This window comes from Ambystoma mexicanum, chromosome 14 (assembly GCF_040938575.1).
Source record: "Ambystoma mexicanum isolate Mex_15411 chromosome 14, UKY_AmexF1_1, whole genome shotgun sequence".
NCBI lineage: Eukaryota > Metazoa > Chordata > Amphibia > Caudata > Ambystomatidae > Ambystoma > Ambystoma mexicanum.
Window position 1 is genome coordinate 596,952,600 of NC_090940.1, and position 19,323 is coordinate 596,971,922.

General features: G+C 46.5%; 1 protein-coding gene across 2 annotated transcripts in view; it reads left to right on the top strand.

Moving 5' to 3' along the window:
• Positions 1-19,323, top strand: part of TTC8 (tetratricopeptide repeat domain 8) — a 108,859-nt gene that overhangs the window by 84,341 nt on the left and 5,195 nt on the right. For both annotated transcript variants that reach the window (XM_069637957.1, XM_069637958.1), the window contains 4 exons: positions 622-761; positions 1,199-1,373; positions 14,377-14,499; positions 17,189-17,272. In XM_069637957.1, the coding sequence (XP_069494058.1) occupies positions 622-761; positions 1,199-1,373; positions 14,377-14,499; positions 17,189-17,272 (522 nt within the window). The remainder of the gene's footprint in view (positions 1-621; positions 762-1,198; positions 1,374-14,376; positions 14,500-17,188; positions 17,273-19,323) is intronic.

The following is a 19,323-nucleotide window of genomic DNA, read 5'->3' on the forward strand; positions in this document are numbered from 1 at the left end:
TGTAAGTAATGTCTCAGGAAGTAATCTTTTGGACTAATGGAATGGCTTAGGTAGAAATGCACAATGTAATATAGTAAGGGCCTGATTCATGGAACATTTTCCTATGGGATTGCGCCATTATAAAACACTTCCATGAATCAGGCCCTAAATGTTTCAAATACAAATGAGAAATGGTTTTATGTTGGAAAATGCATATAAACATGTTTTTAAAAACTATACATCAAATAGAAACTAAAGGCCCTCGTACCACAAAAGAGGAGTTTGTCTAAACTGGTCTCAAGACAAAATCTGATAGGCTGGGACATGAGTAGCGTATTTGAACCACTCGTCTTCTCTACGAAATCAATTAACTTTCTTAAAAACCCAAAGCCATGTTAATTTGTATTCTAATACAGTGCATACGTTTTTTAAGCTATACACTATATATTCCATATATTTCTGCATTTTTTGTGTGTGTAGAGCGACCTATTGCAGCCTTTGTTCTCTTATGTTGTGTCTAGTAAATTAATCAATGACCAACTTCTTTATTGTCTAAAATGAGATTGTTGATGGACATAAAATTGAAACCTTAATCTTTTTTTTCTTTATTTTTATTTTTTTTGGTTGCTTCCGGTTAAACAGGAAATGAACGATATTCCGAGGGCCACGGAGTACTACAAGGAAGTTCTGAAGCATGACAATACGCATGTGGAGGCAATTGCGTGCATCGGAAGCAACCACTTCTACTCGGACCAACCAGAGATCGCCCTGAGATTCTACAGGTTTGTTTCGTGGTGCCAAAGTTTTCACTGACATTGACCGCATTCCTTTAGACTACCCGTTTCCGTATTTGGCATGTGACCTCCTTTTCGATGTACCTTCGACACTCTGATACTTCGCATTACTTGTGAATTCCTAAACATCTGTTTCTCTATCCGCAAACTCTTCTATAACGGCCACTGTCCTAAATAAATGTTGCCATTTTTAAAGGAATATGGAGTTTCCACTTTAGCTTTTCTAATTCTCGATGACTATTTGTTATTTCTAATCTCTCTGTACCACTTGCACCACAGACAACAATTAGAACCTACTACTCGGAGGTTTTAGGTCTCATTTTCTGGTTTTTGTAGAAATGTGACCCTTTTATTTCCATTTCTAGGCTTGCTAAAATGCGCAGCTGCAAAATAAGGACATTCTCTTTTTTGCTTTAATTTTGTAGGCGTCTCCTTCAAATGGGTGTTTATAACTGCCAGCTTTACAATAATCTTGGCCTTTGCTGCTTCTATGCCCAGCAATACGACATGACCCTATCATCCTTCGAGCGGGCTCTTTCGTTGTCTGAAGATGAAGAGGAAGCTGCAGATGTCTGGTACAACCTGGGACATGTGGCTGTGGTAAGAAGCATGAGGAGTTTGATACAGCTCTGTGGACGAGGGTGAAGTACTGTCTCCTTCTCTGCAACAAGACGGTTTGAGTTCTAGGTTTCTTGGTTCTGTGTATTCAGCCAGGACAGGCTTCAAAGGCATTAATACAATATACCGGAGAGCACTAATGCATTAGTGACTACTAGGGGGATTCAGGTGAAGACTTTTAGGCTCCAAACGTGGACTATCTTTTGGATTCTTCAGTTATTCATTTGCTACTGATGCTGCATGTGTAAGAGGACCAAATCGCTTTTCCCCTATTACATCCGGGCTCCGAGGCAAGTCTGGTAAAGAAAAAGTAGAGATAAAATATATGTAAGTCTTTTCATATGCAAAAGAGCTTCCTGAACTAGACTATTATGAAATCCTAATTGATACAGAAACATTACAATAGTACAAACATAATTCATCTACATATCTCAGAGCAGCTTATGCAAGCAAAACCTTTGAGCCATTTAAAATCTCAGCCCACAAGGCCTTTTGGTCATATAGTCTCTGTTTCATTAAAAAAAAGTATTAAAGTGCTTTATGTCTTATAGTGGGGGAGAGTGCAGACTGTCACAAGACAATCATTTTATAAATGTACCCTTATACGGGGAGGCAGACCGTCTCACTAAAAATATCTTCCTTTCAATTTGCAAACTGCAATGTTTGGCTCTACCAATATTTGGACTACATCTCCCATGACACCTCGCCATTGACTCTGACAAGGGCTGATTGGAGTTGTAGTCCAAGACCCTTGGAAAGCCACTGTTCCCAATGGTGCACTATCGTAGAATAGGATTGGAGTTGCAAAGTGGCACTGATGGTTTGATCTTTTGGAGTAGTTTATCCAATGTTGATGTAACTGCCCAACTCCTTGGAGTCTCTCCTCTTTCAAACACCAGCCCTTTCCCTTACACGACCAAGTAACCTTGGATCAATTGGTCGAGCCTGTAGTCACTGTGCCATGCATAGCCTCATCCAATGGGCTGATCAAGACTATTGGTCACGCCTCCCCAGCATTAGGGTGGCTCTCTTTTTAAAGTGAAAACCTGCCTCCATGACCCACCGACATTACTGTTCTATCCCGGAATATCCTTTAACAAATCATTGGTATATACACCACTTAAATTAGTCAGACTAAATTTGTGAAATAAAAATTGACATTTTGCATGACATGGGTTATCTGATTCCCCTACATCTTGTACTAATGAAGGACCTAGAGTTGTATCAACCTGCCCAAGCACTTACATATACTATATTTCAGATTCTCCCTGCCTTTTTGAGCCCTGCCCAGGAAGGGGAATCTCACTGCCCACGATAGCTGTGTGCTGCCTTGTAGAAAATGAATGCCTCCCTAGTGGTGTGGTGGCCTTCCAAAGCATCCCCTTATCTTCTGCATGCTCCATTGCATTCCCTTGCCCCTGTCTCTACTTCAGGATGTATACTGGTCAGTTGGGCCAGGAGAGACATGGGCATGTGCTTTGATAGATTTCTCAAAATGACCAAGATCTATGGCCTCCCAGCCATGCAGTGAAAGGGAATGACCTACTCTGCAGCAGGTGGAGAGGAAGAGCCCAGAGCCTTGGTGCACAAAAACATGCAAACATTCCCTTGCCCCTGTTAGCATCTGTTCAGTCTACTGTGATTGTTCTACTCAGCCAGTAGTGGCAATTAATTCTGTAAACTATAGCATCCTTGGGGTTTGAGAGCTCCCACTTCTGCAGTTCCCTCCTTCGTTCTTTAGGATAACAGAGGATTGCGTCAGGAGCCAGGCATGCTGGAAGTGCAGGATCTCAAATCAGTGATTTTTTTTTTTTTACATTTGTACAGTGCACTAAACCCTGGGGCATCAAGGCACTTTTTCTTGGCCAATTACTTGCAAGGAGAAAAAATACAAAGCCTGTTTGGAGTAAGAGGCACGTTACATACCACTGTATGGACAGATCAGGTGGAACATAGGTTCAAAGTTTTATGTAAATACTCAATTTCTCAGAGATTTTCAGAAGGACCAGTAGGAGCTTTCTGCTCGCAAAGATGGTGGGAATAGGTTCAACTCCTTGGCTGCAATGGTAGGGAAGCTTGCACCTCCAGCTTTTGCCATTTGAATTGGCCTGAGCAAGGCAATGGGTATTGGCCGATCTTGTGCGTCTGAGTGAGGTAGCTCTAGTAATTATCTGCGAGACTTAAGGGGGGGTTTCCTGTGAAAGGCAACTGTGAGTGATTGATAGTGTCTTGAAACGAATCCTTTCGCGGATGGAGAGCCAGTGTGCTTTCCTTCTTGCTGCAGTGCTGTGTTCATGTTTGGGTATGTGCAGAGCTGATCTAAGGGCATTGTTCTGGATGACCTGCGTTTTCCCAATATTGAGTTCTGAGGTGTCTGCAAAGAGTGCATTGCAATAGTGAAGTCTTGAGCCAACAGTGGCTCTGGTGATTTGTAAGGCAGCTTTCAATGGATAGGAAGGGTCTGGCTACGTTAATCAGCTTGGTTGTGTAGGCGGCAGGTGATGCGATGGAACTCACTTGGCGTGTGAGGGAGAGTGTGGCACCCAGATAAACTCCTATTGTCTTCACTGACTGTGAGAGGGATGCCCTTGATGACAAAGGCGACATACTGACGGTCAAGCTTTTTGATCACTACTGATGGGGCCACTGGGAGGAGCTCTGTTTTTTCACTGTTTAGACAGAGACAGTGTGTGGCCATCCAGGCTTGAATAGTCGAAAAGGGGGGGGGGGGTACAGTGTAGTGAGCAAAATGCGGTGGCTGCGGACTCTCAAAGTGGTGGGAAAAAAACCACAGAACAGGTTATCGCGCCATATTATTTCTAGAGAGGGGCGCCTGCTACCTGTATTTTTGCAAGAAACTTTGGGTTGGTCTCCCTAAGTTACCTGGGGGAACCTAGACGTGGACTCCCTGCTCACTGTGCTCAGAGAGGCACAGCTCGATCTCACTGATGAGGCCCAACAAGGCTGAAACGCGTGTCTGGGGTTGCTGTTGGTGCTCTTGTTTAAAGAGGTTTGCCCGGCATTTCGGTGCTGGACTGCCCTTATGATATGCAAATGGTTATTCCTCCTTTGTGAAAAGTTCAGTGAGCAAAAAGCGATGGCTGGGGACTCTCGAAGTGGGGAAAAAACCCACAGAACAGGTTATCATGCCAAGTAGTTGCCTGTGAGCAGGAGCTGTGTGTCATCCGCACAGTTAGTATATGATAAACCAGTGGAATCGAGGACAAAAATGGGGTTTCGTGAAGATATTGTACAATGTTGGGGAGCACAAGAACCTTTCAGAACGCCGCAAGATATGGGAGCAGGAGGGGCATTAGAGTTCTCAGCGAATACTCTGATGGATCTCTCGCAGAGGAAGGAGGCGATCCAGGAATTGGCTCCTGGCGAGAAATGTGCTGCTGATTTGCTGCATCTCGAGGGTTTGAGGCCTTTTAGAATAGTTTTGACCTTGGTGTCGGAGACATAGCCAAAGCGAAACATAGGAAGGTCATGCATGTCGGCGGGAGCGGAGGGCATAGTAGAGGGAGGCAAATTGCCTGCCGTTATATAAGCAAAGATTGTTTCAAGTCTGTTTTGTTTTGGAGGGTGTTGATTTTAGCCAGCATGGCGTTTGTTCGAGCACGATAGGTCATCTTTTGTGATAGTGGCTGGAGGGTTGGTGGGGGGTTTAAAGTTCGCTAAGGATAGTCAAGATCTCCCTAGTGTCAGATTTTGCAAAAGGCGATACGGGTGTTGTATGATGTGGCCTTGGCTTGTAGTATGGCATGTTTGTAACATTTGGCAGCGGAGATGAACTCCAGCTGAGTGACTTTCTCCTGTGTGGTCAGAGGGTTTGGACTTTCATGGTATTAGTGGGGCAATGGTGTCAATAGCTGAAGTCAAGGCAATGGTGTTTAGATCGACTAAAGTATTGGGGTCAGTAGGGAGGGGAGATTGCGGTAGGAGCGTGCAAAGCACTGGGGCAAGGCGCTCCTTGGTGAGGTTGCTCGAGCTGCGGGCCAGTATAGGGGGAGCAAGGGTGTGGTAGCAGGGGCGTGTTGTAAAGGGGACAGAAAAAAGTGAATCACAAGGTGATAGACCAGCGGCATGGGTTGTTGCTGGAGATGACAGCCCGGCAGTTGAGGTCAGCAATCCAGTCCAGAGTATGACCTTTTGGAGCGTGTGGGATCACAGATTCTATGCATGAAGCCTAGTGCAGTAAGTGCATTAGCTACTGAGGTGGCAATAGAGTTGGGGAGGTCGTTATACCCTAGATTGAGGTCTCCTAGAAGCAGGGTTTTTGAGGTTGACTTAATGTGGGTAGATAAGGTGTTGAGTAAGTCCTCCTCAAAGGTTGGTGCCGGGCCTTGGGGGAGTGATAGATAATGTGCATAGTCATAGCGTCAGAGTCTGAGATGGGCAATTTGACCGTGAGGGTCTCACAATTATTGTTTAGGGACGTGTTGATTGTTATGAACGGCAGGGCGTCTCTAGCTATTAGTGAGAGTCCTCCACCCCTGGAGTTGGGTCTGTCACAGCAAAGGATGGTAAATCCCTGGCGTACCGCTATTGAGAGGGCCAGACCTGAAGCAGGGTGTAGCCAGGTTTCAGTGGTGGCATGATGTTTAGAGTTAGAGAGGTAATCGGGTCATTTATGTTCAGTGCATGTGCAGGGATGGACCTTGCGTTGATCCGGGCGCATTGGAGTGGAGAGGTGCGTAGGGAGTGGTAACTGCGGTTAGGTGAAGCTGTCTTTTTGCAGTTCAATGCTGATACAATGGCTTGCATGGTGGGGGGGGTCATCAAGTGGCTTTTGGGGGTTGGCAGTCAGGCTGGTGGCATGCTTGGATATGGCAGAGGCTTTATGAGAGGTGGTTCTTTTAGTTCTGGGCCTGGGGTGAGTGACACTGCGTCCACTCAGGCGTTTGTTCCTGATTGTAGTAGGCGGCGGGCGAGAGAGGAAGGGGGGGGGCTCAGGTTGTTAGCACTGCTATGGGGGTCAGGAGGCAGATTACAGACTGCCAGGGTCTGGTCTCTGGGTGAGGAGTCGGGAGTGTGACATAAGAGCTGCCTGAGGCGCAGGTTTCTGGTGTGAACCGCTGGTGGTTGGGCAAGGTGTGGTAGGTGAAGGGGTTGTAGGCGGATGAAGGGTTTTTTCTCCTTTCACTCTGGTGGTTTTTAGAAGATATGTTAGTGGCATTGCCTTGTTGAGTAGTGTGCCACAGTGGGCAGCACAATGGTATGGTGGAGAGGGGGCTGAGTATTATGTTAGTCTGTATTAGAATGGGCAAAGTGGGGCTTTGGGAGTTAGGCATGGGGGCGAGATGGGTACAACGCACGTCCGAGAGCTGGGACTCGGAAGCTGTAGGGGCCTGCAGGTAGGGTGCCTTTGAAGATTGAGGCATTCTGTGTGATGCAGGCTCCGTGAGCAGGAGAATCGGTCGCCGGGATGCACGTATTACAAGTAGGGTATAACAGCAGTGGTCTACGCAGGAGATGGTGAGTGGGCGGTGAAGCTGGTGGGAGGAATAGGCTGGGCTTAGACATGGGAATAATGGCGGATCAAGTGAGGCGTATAATGAGAGCATAAGGGGGCAGGCACATAGGTACTGAGAGACATTGAGGAGCCGCCGAAGACAGCTTACCTTTGTGAGGTTGGGGATTGCTCGGTTCACAAGGCGCCTGCTTCCAGCTGATTCTCATCAGGTTTGCACAGCTCAGGCTCGTTGTGCGAGGGCTTCTCTTGGCTATTTCCAGAGTAGTTGGCAGCTCGGGCCTAACTGGGTAAAACAGGAATACTTTCAAGTGTCCTTGAGAGTTGGCCTTCAGAGGGGGCCGGCTTCGCCTGCCGACTACCTTCGGCTAATGAAGTTTCAATGCCTGCTGGCCAATGATCGGTCGGGGGAGGCGGGGAACTCGCCTCCTGATGGTCGGGTGCTTGCAGGGGGCTGCTCCACCAGCAGCCATTTTAAAGAGGAGCATTTCTTTGCACAGATCTAGCCTGTCAGGGCCTGTTGCGCATAGAAGCCCGCCCCGGAAGGGGTCAGCCAGGAACGCCTGTGCCACGATGAGGCTGCTCCAGGGCCTGGGTAAGACAGGACAGTGATGATCGAGGATAGAAAAGGGGAGTCTTTTGAATAATTTGTTTCAGGGGGAACTAAAAACTTTATAGTCCGATATTGACATTGATGGTTTCTGGTGACCTTTACAAACCGCTCTGCATTATTAATTATCAGATCATGGCTTCTCCACACTTTTTGACTGCTTACTCTCTGTTCTCTCCTCCCCTCTCCCTTTTCCTATCTCCTCCCCTAAATTTCTTCTATGCATTTACTCTATCAGAATAGTCCCAGGACCTAGTATGATAGCAACCTCGTCTGTCGCACCCCCATCCCCTTACTGTCACCTCTCCCTCCAGCACTATCTGAAACGTTGTCAGACCTAGTACGATAGTCACTTGTTTTGTTCCTCCCCTCCCTTACCTCATCCCTCTTCCTCACCTTTTGTTTTCCTCCGGCTCTACCAGAAATGTCATCAAGCCTAGTATGGTAGTCGCCTGTCTGTTTCCATTTCCTTCCTACTCTCCCCCTCGCTTCCTTATATATGTCTTTAGCTCTTGCACTATCTGAAATGTCGTCAGGCCGAGTACGATAGTTAATTTCACATCCTTACTGTTCATGGCCTGTAAGAATGTTGTTGTATTTTCCCTTGTTCCCTCCCTTGCCTTGAAGCGCTTTGAAACACATTGTGTATAGGCGCTATATAAATAAACTATCATACCATTATCATATCACCAGAAGCACGCTTTTAAATAATCGTCACAATACACAATGACCCAGTGTCTAGGCCCACAGCGTTAAACTATAGCCGCAGGCAGGGCGGTTTGTAAACTCCAAAATAGCATTATTGGGCCATAAGACGCAGTTATCCCCAATGTATCCCTTAGCACACACCAACTGTTTTAGTGTAGTACTCCCACAGGACACTGTGCATTGAAAGCAGGGAGTTGAATACTGCATTATTCTATTAGGTAGTCAGTTAATATGAATAGCTTTACAGTGTTCTTTTGGGATATTCGCTGGGTGGGCTTTTCAGGAATATTTTTCTTTCTTGTGTAACATGTGTTTTTTTAATGCACGCTTTGTACTAAGCAATTGAATACATTGTGTAGCATGTTTAACAAAAAAACACATTAAACAAGAGTTTGGGAGCCCCTCTACGGAGAATGAACATGAGCTAAATACGCTCTTCTAAGGAATTCATCCCACCCAGGAGTGTCTACAACCACGTTTTAGCTCGCTGCACCCTTCACAGAGGAGAAATATATATGTGCATATCAGTCTGGAAGACGAGGGCAGTCCAGCACCAAAATGCTAGGCAATTCTTCTCTGAACAAGAGTACCATCAGCAACCCCAGACACGTGTTCTCGCTAGAGGGGCCCCCAGACCTTTTGGATAAAAGTTCTCGGTAGATGGGTCCCCAGACCTTTTATGTAAAGGTTCTAGGTAGAGGGGCTCCCAGACCTTTTATATAAAGGTTCTCGGTAGAGGGGCTCCCAGACCTTTTTATATAAAGGTTGTCGGTAGAGGGGCTCCCAGACCTTTTATATAAAGGTTCTCGGTAGAGGGGCTCCCAGACCTTTTTATATAATTGCTCTCGGTAGAGGGGCTCCCAGACCTTTTTATATAATTGCTCTCGGTAGAGGGGCTCCCAGACCTTTTATATAAAGGTTGTCGGTAGAGGGGCTCCCAGACCTTTTATATAAAGGTTCTCGGTAGAGGGGCTCCGAGACCTTTTTATATAATTGCTCTCGGTAGAGGGGCTCCCAGACCTTTTATATAAAAGTTCTCGGTAGAGGGGCTCCCAGAACATTTCTATTAACAACAAGAAACATCCAACTTGACTAGTGCGAAGGCAGGAAATCCCACCCTGCATTTAATGCGAGAGACTCCCCATTTGTTTAAATCCAAAATTGACATGAATTGTGTAATTCACATGGATTGTGCTTTGAAAGTACTGCTGTTTGTGCAGTAACAATAGCCAAACAAATGCCATATATAATTTGAGTAAGTAGGGTAGTCTGTTAACTCACCTATGCTAGCTTAATTAGTTCTGCAGTTAAGATAATCAGTCTACTGGGGGTGTTAATTTTGCCTGAAGGTCAATATTGGCCAGCTGTTGCTGAACTTGCTGAATTTACTGTAATGTGTACAATTAGTTATTCTACAATTGATACTTACTCCAGACAAATAGACTAAAATTAGCTTATTAAATGCTCAATCAAAACCTCATTAACTTTGCAGCTATAATGATTTTTGACCCATTGAGAATAAAACTGCAGTTTGAACTGCTTGTGCTGTGGAAGTCTGCATCCTTGCAGCACCCACTTTATTTGTGGCCGAGCACTGCTGCTTTTTTTTTTCCTTTTTACAACAGCTAAGTGGTTACTTTTTAATTTATTTATTGGATATTTGCATGGTGCCTATACAACAAATGATGTTTCAAGGCGCCACAAGACAGAAAGGGGAGGGGGAAAAGGGGAGGAATCTACAATAACGGTCCTACTAGGCTTTGTGGCATTCGGATCGTATAAGTGCAGAACAAGAAGTGTGAGGTAGAAAGGGGATGGGGGCAAGGGGGAGAGCCAGTCTGCGCAATAAACAAAGTGCAGGGGTGGGAAGGAAAGTCAGGGTAAAGAGGAGCAGGAACAAGTGCTCAGGGCAGCCCAGGAAGACAAGTGCCAGGGATTTCGATAGTGGGGGTCCGCATGCTAAGTGCGAGTGTCTGGTGGGGAGGGGGCCTAGAGCCCTGTAGAACTTGGAGGGAACCAGGCAGCCAGTCACTGCAGCAGAGGAGGAGTTAGCAGGGGAGTGGAACGGGGAGGGGGTGAGGCAGGGGGAGAGGGAGAGAAGAGGAGAAAGAGTCTTGAGGAACTTCTGGAACTTAAGGAGATCTGGCTCAAGCCTGAGAGGTGTAGGGAGCCGTTCCAGAAAGAGGCTCCTGCGGAGGAGATAAACCTACCCCATACTCTCTGCTTAGAGAAGCGTCTGATCTGCAGAGAGTTGGAGCAAGAACACCGAAGGGCTCTAACAGGGAGGTATTTAGGGACAGAGAGAGTTGGATGTAGTGGGTCCTAGGCCCCAGAAAGCCTTGTGGATAATGCAGAGGGTCTTGAATTCGATCCTAGTAGCAACCAGGAGCCAGTGGAGAGACATTAGGGCTGGAGAGATGCGGTCCCTGGGCTTGAGGCCAAGGATAAGTCTTGCAGTTTGATTCTTGATTAGTTTGATGGGGTGAAGGGAGGATAAAAGAAGATTGAGGAAGAGGCTATTACAGTAGTCCAGCCTAGAGAGTACCAGAGCTTTGGAGACACTGAGTTTCTGGGGGAAGGTGGGGAAAAGGAGACTGCCTTTGAGGAGGTGCAGTTGGTGGTAGGTCTTCTTGGCAAGGTATGCGGTGTGAGGAGAGAAGGAGAGAGAGTAGTGAAAGATGACACCAAGGTTTTTTGCCTCACAGAAGGGTAAGGGAAGGGGACCCAAAGAAGCGCGGCCAGAGGGTGAGGGGGAAAGTCTGAGCTGGGGTCCCAATGAGAAGGATCTCGGACATACTGGCATTAAGGCAGCGATCATTGGAAGCACACCAAGACTGAATAGCAGTCAGACAGTCAGGGATGAGAGAGGAGGCAGAAGAGGGAAGCTTGAAGAGCTGCATGTCGTCTGCATAACACTGGAAGTGGGGAGAGAAGTAGATCAGGTGGGCCAAAGGAGCAAGGTAGATGTTGAAAAGCCACTGCGAGAGGCTAGAGACTTGAGGGACACCACAGGTGGAGAGAATGATAGGGGAAAGAACCTGGGAAGGGCGGTGAGAGACGAAGGAGGTCAACCAGTCCAGTGCAAGGCCTGTGATGCCAAGGGTGTCGCGGAGCCGATTAGTGAGGGTGGCATGATTAACCGTGTTGAAGGCAGAGGAAAGATCTAGAAAGAAAAGAATGGAAGGGTAACTGGAATCAAGATTTGCAAGTTAGTCATCACAGGTGTTCAGTAGAGCAGTTTCCGTTCCTCTGGCTGCTCTGAAGTCAGACTGGTGCTCGTGGAGACAACCAACAGATTCAGTGTGTTGGATAAGTTGGGAGATGGCCAGTTTCTCCAGGAGTTTGCCCAGGAAGGGGGTAATGGAGATAGGGTGCTAGTTAGTAGGACAAGAGGGGTCAGAGGAGGGCTTTTTGAGGTGAGGATGCACAAGGGAGTGCTTGAGGGGTAGCAAAGGAGTGATTACAGAAATAGGCCAGGGCTGGCGCAAGGGAGGCAATGTAGTCCTTAATAGTTCTGCAGGAGTAGGGAAGCACCTGTTTGGAGGAGGTTTTCATAGAGAGGACTTGTCTAGAGACCTCCTCCGGTGCTGTACGCAAGAAAGAGGAGAGTAGAAGGGAAGGGGAGAGGGGAGACAAGGGAGGCCTGAGGGATTGGGGGGGGTGAGGACAAAATGTCCTGAGTTTTGGTTAAGTGGGAGGCCAGTGAAGTACATATGGTCAGGGATGGCAGGGGAGAAGTGGAGACTGCAGTAAGATTGGCAAGTTCCTTGCAGATTTTAAACAGTTCACCAGTGTTGTTAGTGGCCCCAGAGATGCAGGCTTGGATATGGAGCCTCTTTTTCAATTGGATGGAGAGTCTGTATTGCCTTTGGAGCAGACGGCAGGCCAGTCTGTCAGAGGATGTGCCTGAAGCCTGCCACTTCTGCTCAGCCACTCTGCACTTGCGTTTCAGGGAGGCGAAGTCGGAGTCATACCAGGTGTTGCGCTTGGAGAGAGGCTTCAATGGGATCCTCATGACCGGGGCAAGGATGTCCTTAGTGTTGGTGATAGAGAGGTGAAGATTAGCAAGGGCAGAGTCAATGTGGGAGTCAGTGGAAAGAGTGGGAAGTGTAATGAAGGTGGCGGCAAAGGCAGCAACTGACACTCGCTTCATCGGTCGAATGACAGAGGAGACTGGCAGTGCAGGCAGAATCTTAGCCGGGGATGTAAGGGATCCAGATGAGAAGACAGGAGAGCATGGTCAGACCAGGAGAGAGGTGTAGTGGGAGGGTTGTAGATTGTGATGTCTGAGGGGATGAGAGCATCCAAGGTATGTCCTGCAGAGTGCATCGTGAATGGTGAGGGAAAGAGCATCACAAAGACTGCAGAAGGGTCCAGTGGCTGAATTCAGGAGAATCAATGTGGCTATTGAAGTCTCCAAGGATGAGAAGCTTGGAGGTGGAGGCAAGAAGAAACGAGGTGAGGTCAGACCAATCATTGAGGAAGAGGGAGATCTGATCAGGGGTCCTGAAGATGGTTGCGACAGTCTGCAAGATGGTAGGAGACACACCAAGTCTGCAGACGCTTTCGAGGGAAGAGTAGGTCTGAGTCGAAATAATAGAAACAGGGATCCAATCGGGGAAGATCGATCAAGGCATCTCTGCCCACAGACCGGTTAGGCCTGGGCTTAGAGAGGATCTTGTAGCCCTTAGGGAGGAGAGTGTCAAAATCAGTGACAGAGCTGGCAGTGAACCATGTCTCAGTGACGAATGTGAGGCTTTGAATCTCTTGGACCACACAAGAGATGATGTTAGCTGCCATTGACCCTTCTACCTTCCCAACACTACCCTGAGATAACAAGGTGAGTTGGAAAAGCAAATGTGCTTAGACTTCCTGCTCAGTCTCCGCCCATACGCCCTCTGGTGTGTGGCTTATAGAAGTGGAATTCTGGGACAGCTGGGTAGTAGAACTCTTCTTGGATTTGGTATGAGAGATGGGCATAATCCGTATCTGGATAGCCCAGAGCCCCCAAACACAATTCCTCAGGTTACTTGTTGACCCTTAGGCTGGCCGGCCGGACAGTAACCTCAACGAAGGGTGAAGAACTGATGATGACATGCAGAAACTTGAGTACGGCGAGATGAACTTCACACGAGGCAGTGGCAGGGATTGGATATGGTCACTGATAAGCGACAAAGCCAGGCAAAGTATTTTGATGGGGTCACGGCAGGCTGATGAGAAGGGTAACGAAGGACGTTGCAAGGCAAAGAGCGTGGTCGGAGAGCTTGTTTTTGTAGGCAGGTGCATACACTGGTGGGCATTGCCTGTGTTGATAGCTGGACACGTGAGAACAAACTCAGACAGACTTTAACCCCCTGCTGTGCTTACAGAGAGCACCAAGACTTGCAGAGTCCATGATATGCGAGAGAATCTGAGGTGATTTTTCAGGAAGAGTCTAATGGCTAGCAGCTTCTGTCAGCACTGAACCCTGCCCACAGTAGCTTCAAACTATAAGATGGAGGTGTGAGGAGGGAGACCTTTGTCAAGGAGGTATGTGTTTCTATCAAGGAAGATCCCAAAGACTGAGCAAAACCTTTAGAAATTCTAGTCCACTGCTGCTTCCTGTACAACCTTCCAACTAGCACCACCTATGCTGAGCCACCTCTGATTTAGGAGAGCTGGAAAGAGTAGTGATGCAGTGCTCCAATTGAGTAGTATGTGGGCAGTGTTAAGCCATACAAAAATGCCTTGCAAGAACCTTTATAAGTAGCTTATTTGAGCTTGGAAGAAGCTAGTGGGATTTTTGGAACAATTATAAGAACTTGTGACAACGAAATACTTATTTAGTTCTTATAAGTTTGAAGTAGGATTTATATAAGATCTTATCAGATTCTGATAAGATCCTTCCAAGAAATTCAATAGGAAATGATTGCATCGGACTGAAACACAGAGTAAAAATGCTAACATATTTTCATTTAAATAGATGTGTGTAACATCCAGGTTTCCACGCTTTGCCTAAATGTTGTGAATGCAAGTACATTTCAGGTTCTTTTGGGCATTTCTGTTGCATGTTTAAATTTTGCTTAAATCTTCAAAATGTGTGTTTTTTAGTCGATGATCAAGCAACAGTAGATGTAGGATTTAGCAAGGATCTTTAGTTTTTAATGTGATTGTAAGAGAAAAATATGATTACTATTTTCCCTTTTGGTTTTCAGGGAATAGGCGATCTCAATTTGGCATACCAGTGTTTTAAGCTGGCCATATCCAATAATAACGACCACGCTGAAGCGTACAATAACCTGGCAGTTTTGGAGATGCGCAAAAACCATGTTGAGCAGGTTAGTGGTTCAGTAGAAAGCGTCCTGCTTCAATTATATCTCTTGCAAATGTCTGTATGGAGAAACCCTTTGAGCGAGTGATGTCAAATTCTATGGAGACTTTTTACGAAACCTCTGGAGTAGCTATATCGTACGACAAGTCAGATCGTAGCCACTGTATGTAGAGAATGACCATTTCAACATTCTGTGGCCCTCTAATTCAGCTATGTATTGTAGTAGCTGAACAGTGTCTTACTCTTCAAAGGTACATTTTTACTTTCTACTGGCATCCGGCTCCCATATTGCAAGCTGTGGCATTGGCTGGAAAAAAGGAGTCGTGTGAATAGTTTCACTATGCTCCTACAGTAGGTGTATTAGTGCGTCTGGCCTTCCTTTTTTTCATAGTCCATTTAAAAGCCCATGTTTGGGAGGCAGTACTCCATTAATCCTCTCTTAATGATTTCCCCACTCGCGCTCACCCTTAGTTCAAGCTTTCATCTCTTCTTCCTATCCTCCTTTCTAACTGCACACTCATGTGGTGCACACACGCGGCATGGTTCTTGTACACTGATGCTTCTAGCGATAAAGATGAATGGGGGGGAATTCCATCAAATGTTTCATTAACTCTGGTTTGGATTGTGTATATTGGAAATGGAAATGGTGGGGCACAAGCAAGGAGAGGGCTTTCACAAATGCAAGGCTTCATGGTTAAGCCTTTAAAGGTTAAAAATTGTGGAGTTTTTCCAAGTGGGGTAATGGGACACTCTGGTGCCTTGTTGCTGTGAGAATCTGAGGCATGCAGTCTTTTAAACTGTGATACATCGTAATAAATACAAATACACAGGAACGCATAAGGAAAAGAGCTTTGACAAAAAACGTTGTAGTACATATGGATGACTGGGCAACCACGAGAAACGGGTTCAACGGGACTTAAATCTAGTTCTAGCAAGTTTGACTCACAAACTTGTTGAGCCAGTAGCATCTTAAGTCGTTTTTCTCGGGTTTGCTTCCACTACACTGCTAAGTGAGCTTCAGGGCCCGGCCTTCCCCCATGAAAGAATATCTGTAAAGCTTTACCCAGCGTCTTCACCCCCTAACCCCAAAGATTTTCAGATAGTAGAGCTCTTGGCCTTTCGCTTCAAGGCTTAATTGTTTCAGTAGCGCTACTCTGAACATCATTCTCATAAGGTGCAGTGGTCTCTAGGCACTCCTTCCTTGCAGAAATATCAGCTTGTATCAATGGATCTCCAGCATGCACATCTACTTCCTTTGGGCACAAGACACCTAGTGAACTTCCCCTGTCCCTTTAACCCCCATAATGCTGCAGTACTGTTTCTAAGATACTCTTGCATCCCAGCCCCTTTCCCCTAGGTTATATGCCAAAAGGCCTTGGCCGAAAGAGGCTAATCGTCTGCCCCAGGACCTCTACATCTGATAGTTATCTCCAACTCTGGTTCTTGGGAAATGAAAGGAAAATGCCCCCCTTGCATCCCTGCAGATTGTAGTTCCGAAGATGTTATATAGACATAATCAGGATTTCCAAATCACAAATGATTGCATTATGGGACAGGAAGTTTGTGCTTTGCAATATGAAAAGTCCAATACTTTTCAAAGGGAATGCAGTGTCATGTGTATTTCTGACGGTTAATGATGGGAGTGTGGATTGGTATTCGGAATCTCAGCTAGACTACAGTTGGCTAGTCCTAGTGTTCAAGGGGGTAGGGTGGTGACACAATGTCTTCTTACCTAGACTTCCGAAAAAGAGCCAAACCAGATTACTGATTATTCAACAAGATGTAAGGAGAATAGCTTTTAGTGTTCTCTACCTGCATAACCACCTACAAGAAAAGGATTAGTACACCATAAATCGGCAGCAAGACAAACCACCAGCCCCAAATCTCCTTGTAGTTTTTATGTAGATCTTCTTACCTAGCCCAGTTGCCTCTTGTTGCAGAGATAAGCATACCTGGTGGTTCCTGCTCACTAGCCCGGAGATCGTTAGTCCCACAGTTGCGAGCCTCTACGAACATGTTGGTGTATGCGAACCAGATGAGTGGGGTGATCAGTTTGGTACCTGATAACTATTGCCTTCGCTCTCAGAGACAGGTAGCAGCCATGACCACCTATGAAATCAGTATCCCACTAGCTCTCTGTCCAAGCTGTATTCCTTAATTACTTTAAAGCACTACTGAGAATGCTCGAGTCTGAGCCTTAGCGCTTGGCTATTCTGAGTGTATGGGCGAAAAGATGGACGATGAGCTAGTCGCCCAGTATTCAATGTAATGTGACCCTTACTATTCTCCACAGGCTCATTCAAATTCACCACGCTGTCTGGTCATTCAGCGCAAGCATGCCTTGTAGCCCAAGGCCGTAGTAAAAACCTTGGACCCTGCTGCCACCACAGGCATGTAATGCAGGGACTCCCCATTTCAAGGGATTCCTTTTCTATGACAAAGGGCTATACAGGCATAGCAAATCAATCAATCATTTATTCAGGAGTGGGTCGCGGTTTTTTTGTGTGGTGTGTGACTGCCAAGTTGGTAAACCAGAAATGTAACTAATGTCTCCTGTTACACGGGTGTTGCGTTCACCTCTTCATCACACCTCCTATATAAACGTGGGTGTGCATTTGTCGTGTGCTGTCCCATTGGAGTTAAATTGAACCTAGCACTTCATTGATGTGTTCTTGTCTTTTCTCTTATACCCTTAGGCACGAGCGCTCCTACAGGTGGCTTCTTCCCTGGCACCGCACATGTATGAGCCCCATTTCAACTTTGCTGCCCTCTCTGACCAGGTGGTGTACCTTTTGTTTACTGCTCTGCCAGCTCCAACAATGCTTATTTGACAGTGAAAAGATTGTGAACATGTTGAAATGTGTGTAATGTTGCATCCCATTTTTCAGCCCTGGCACTGTTTGGAGGAGTTTTCAGCACCAGTACTGGTGTAGGGTTCTGGGAAGCCAACTTTAGTGGAACTTCAGGGGTTGACACAAAGTCTAGCCAAACTCTTAACTGGTAACGTGACTGAGCAGCAAGGCTTAAACTAAGGAGATCAGGAGCTTGGGGGAAGTACAGTTAATTCTAAAGTCAAAGGAGACAGTTATTAAGTAGTACAGTGTTAGAAGGTAAAGTGAGGGACAATGAGATATATCATCGACCATATAAAATTACAAGATAAACCAACAGTTTGAAAATAAATGCAAGTCGTCTAACCCCATGCTAGGAACAGTTGAACAATAAACGTTAAATGTACTTTTGGCTACGTAGGGGAAGTTTAGAATAGTTCTCAAAGATCTCCCATAGGAATCAATTTTCATGAATGGTGCAATTGTATAGAGAACATTTGTAAGACCGTGCTTACAAGTTTCCTTGTAGGAAAAGGAAAGTAACGAATCGTGGCTGTCTACCTCACAGAATAGTGAACATTGATGGCTGGAAGATTTTGAATACATCCAAACCACTGGCGCTGCTCTGGGCAATCCTGCAGACCATTGTTTGTTAGCCTGCCAAGCTATTCCAGAAGGTGGAAGACCATATGCAAATGAGGCTTGGTCCCACCACCGGAACCCCAGACAGGATTCATATACCCAGGTTGCACCACCATAAGTAATAAAAGGGTCGATGCAATTAAGGGGGACCACAAAAAGGATATGTAGCCCTGCTCATGTAACCCTGAGCAAGAAGATGCAGAGGTGCTTCATTTGAAAACTGGATCCTGCTCGTTGGTGGTTGCAGTCTCGACCTCCGGTTCAGGATTCTTCGAGGCTGGATCTCTGGCCTTTCCATACCCATGCCCAAGATGGACCCTAGAGATGCAGCAAGCAGGAGAAACTGTCTTGGGGATCCAGCACAGTTCTGCAGGGGACTGTGGGGGTGGTGGGGCGGGGGCAAAGGGCTGGTATGTTGCACAGCACTGGAAGACTCCTCACTGTGGATGGTGCAGACCAGCAATGGACCCACAGCTGCCTGTAGCTTGGAGAGGACCTTCACAATGTGCAGGACAAATAACCAGTTGTTGCCACTGACTGAAATGGGGAGTGGGAGAAATCCTGTGTTGACGTCCCCTGAACAAGAGAGCAGAGCTTTGAAGTCCGGGAGTTGGCCTTTGCAGTGCTTGTCACAGCAACAGTTTCCAGATGTTCATCTGTGGCCTCTCGTACTTTGGATCATCGGTTCCAGTGGTAGATTTGTGCCATGGTTACAGATCCCCTCCTGATTTGCAGCAACCTGGGTTGTGGGCTCCAACCCGCCTTTCAGGACCTGCAACATTCAAACCATGTGGCTATCTAATGACCGATAGCCAGCCCAGCCACAGCATAACCATAACCTTAACAGGCTTTAGATGTGGGCTGGGGTGTCTAGGACTCCCTGCCAAGTTCAGACTGGTTGCTGTCGGACACCAACTACTTCTCATGCCCTGTCCAGAACCCGAAAAGAGCACGACCATACATGGCCGTACCCTACTTTTATCTGGAAGGAAGAAAGCAATTGAAGACAGCAAGCCAAAAAGAGCGTAATCAACAAGATTAGCTATTTTATCCACAGTTGTCATAAGGGGCCTCATCACGAGTTGGGGAAGTTGGAGGATTCACTTGGTAAATCTGCTGACTTTCTGCCCATTTTCAACGCAATTACCATGGTGTAATTACTGCAGCAGTCATTGGGCTGAAAAAAAATGGGGACTCACACTGCCACTTGTAATCCGGTGGTAATACCGGCGGACGAAGTGACGGTAACAGTAATTGCGTTGGGCATTAGTCCAGCGGAGTTACCGACGGGATACCGCCCAACTTGTGATCTGGCCCAAAATGTCTGTATGGAAAAAATAAGCGGTACATAGGAACGA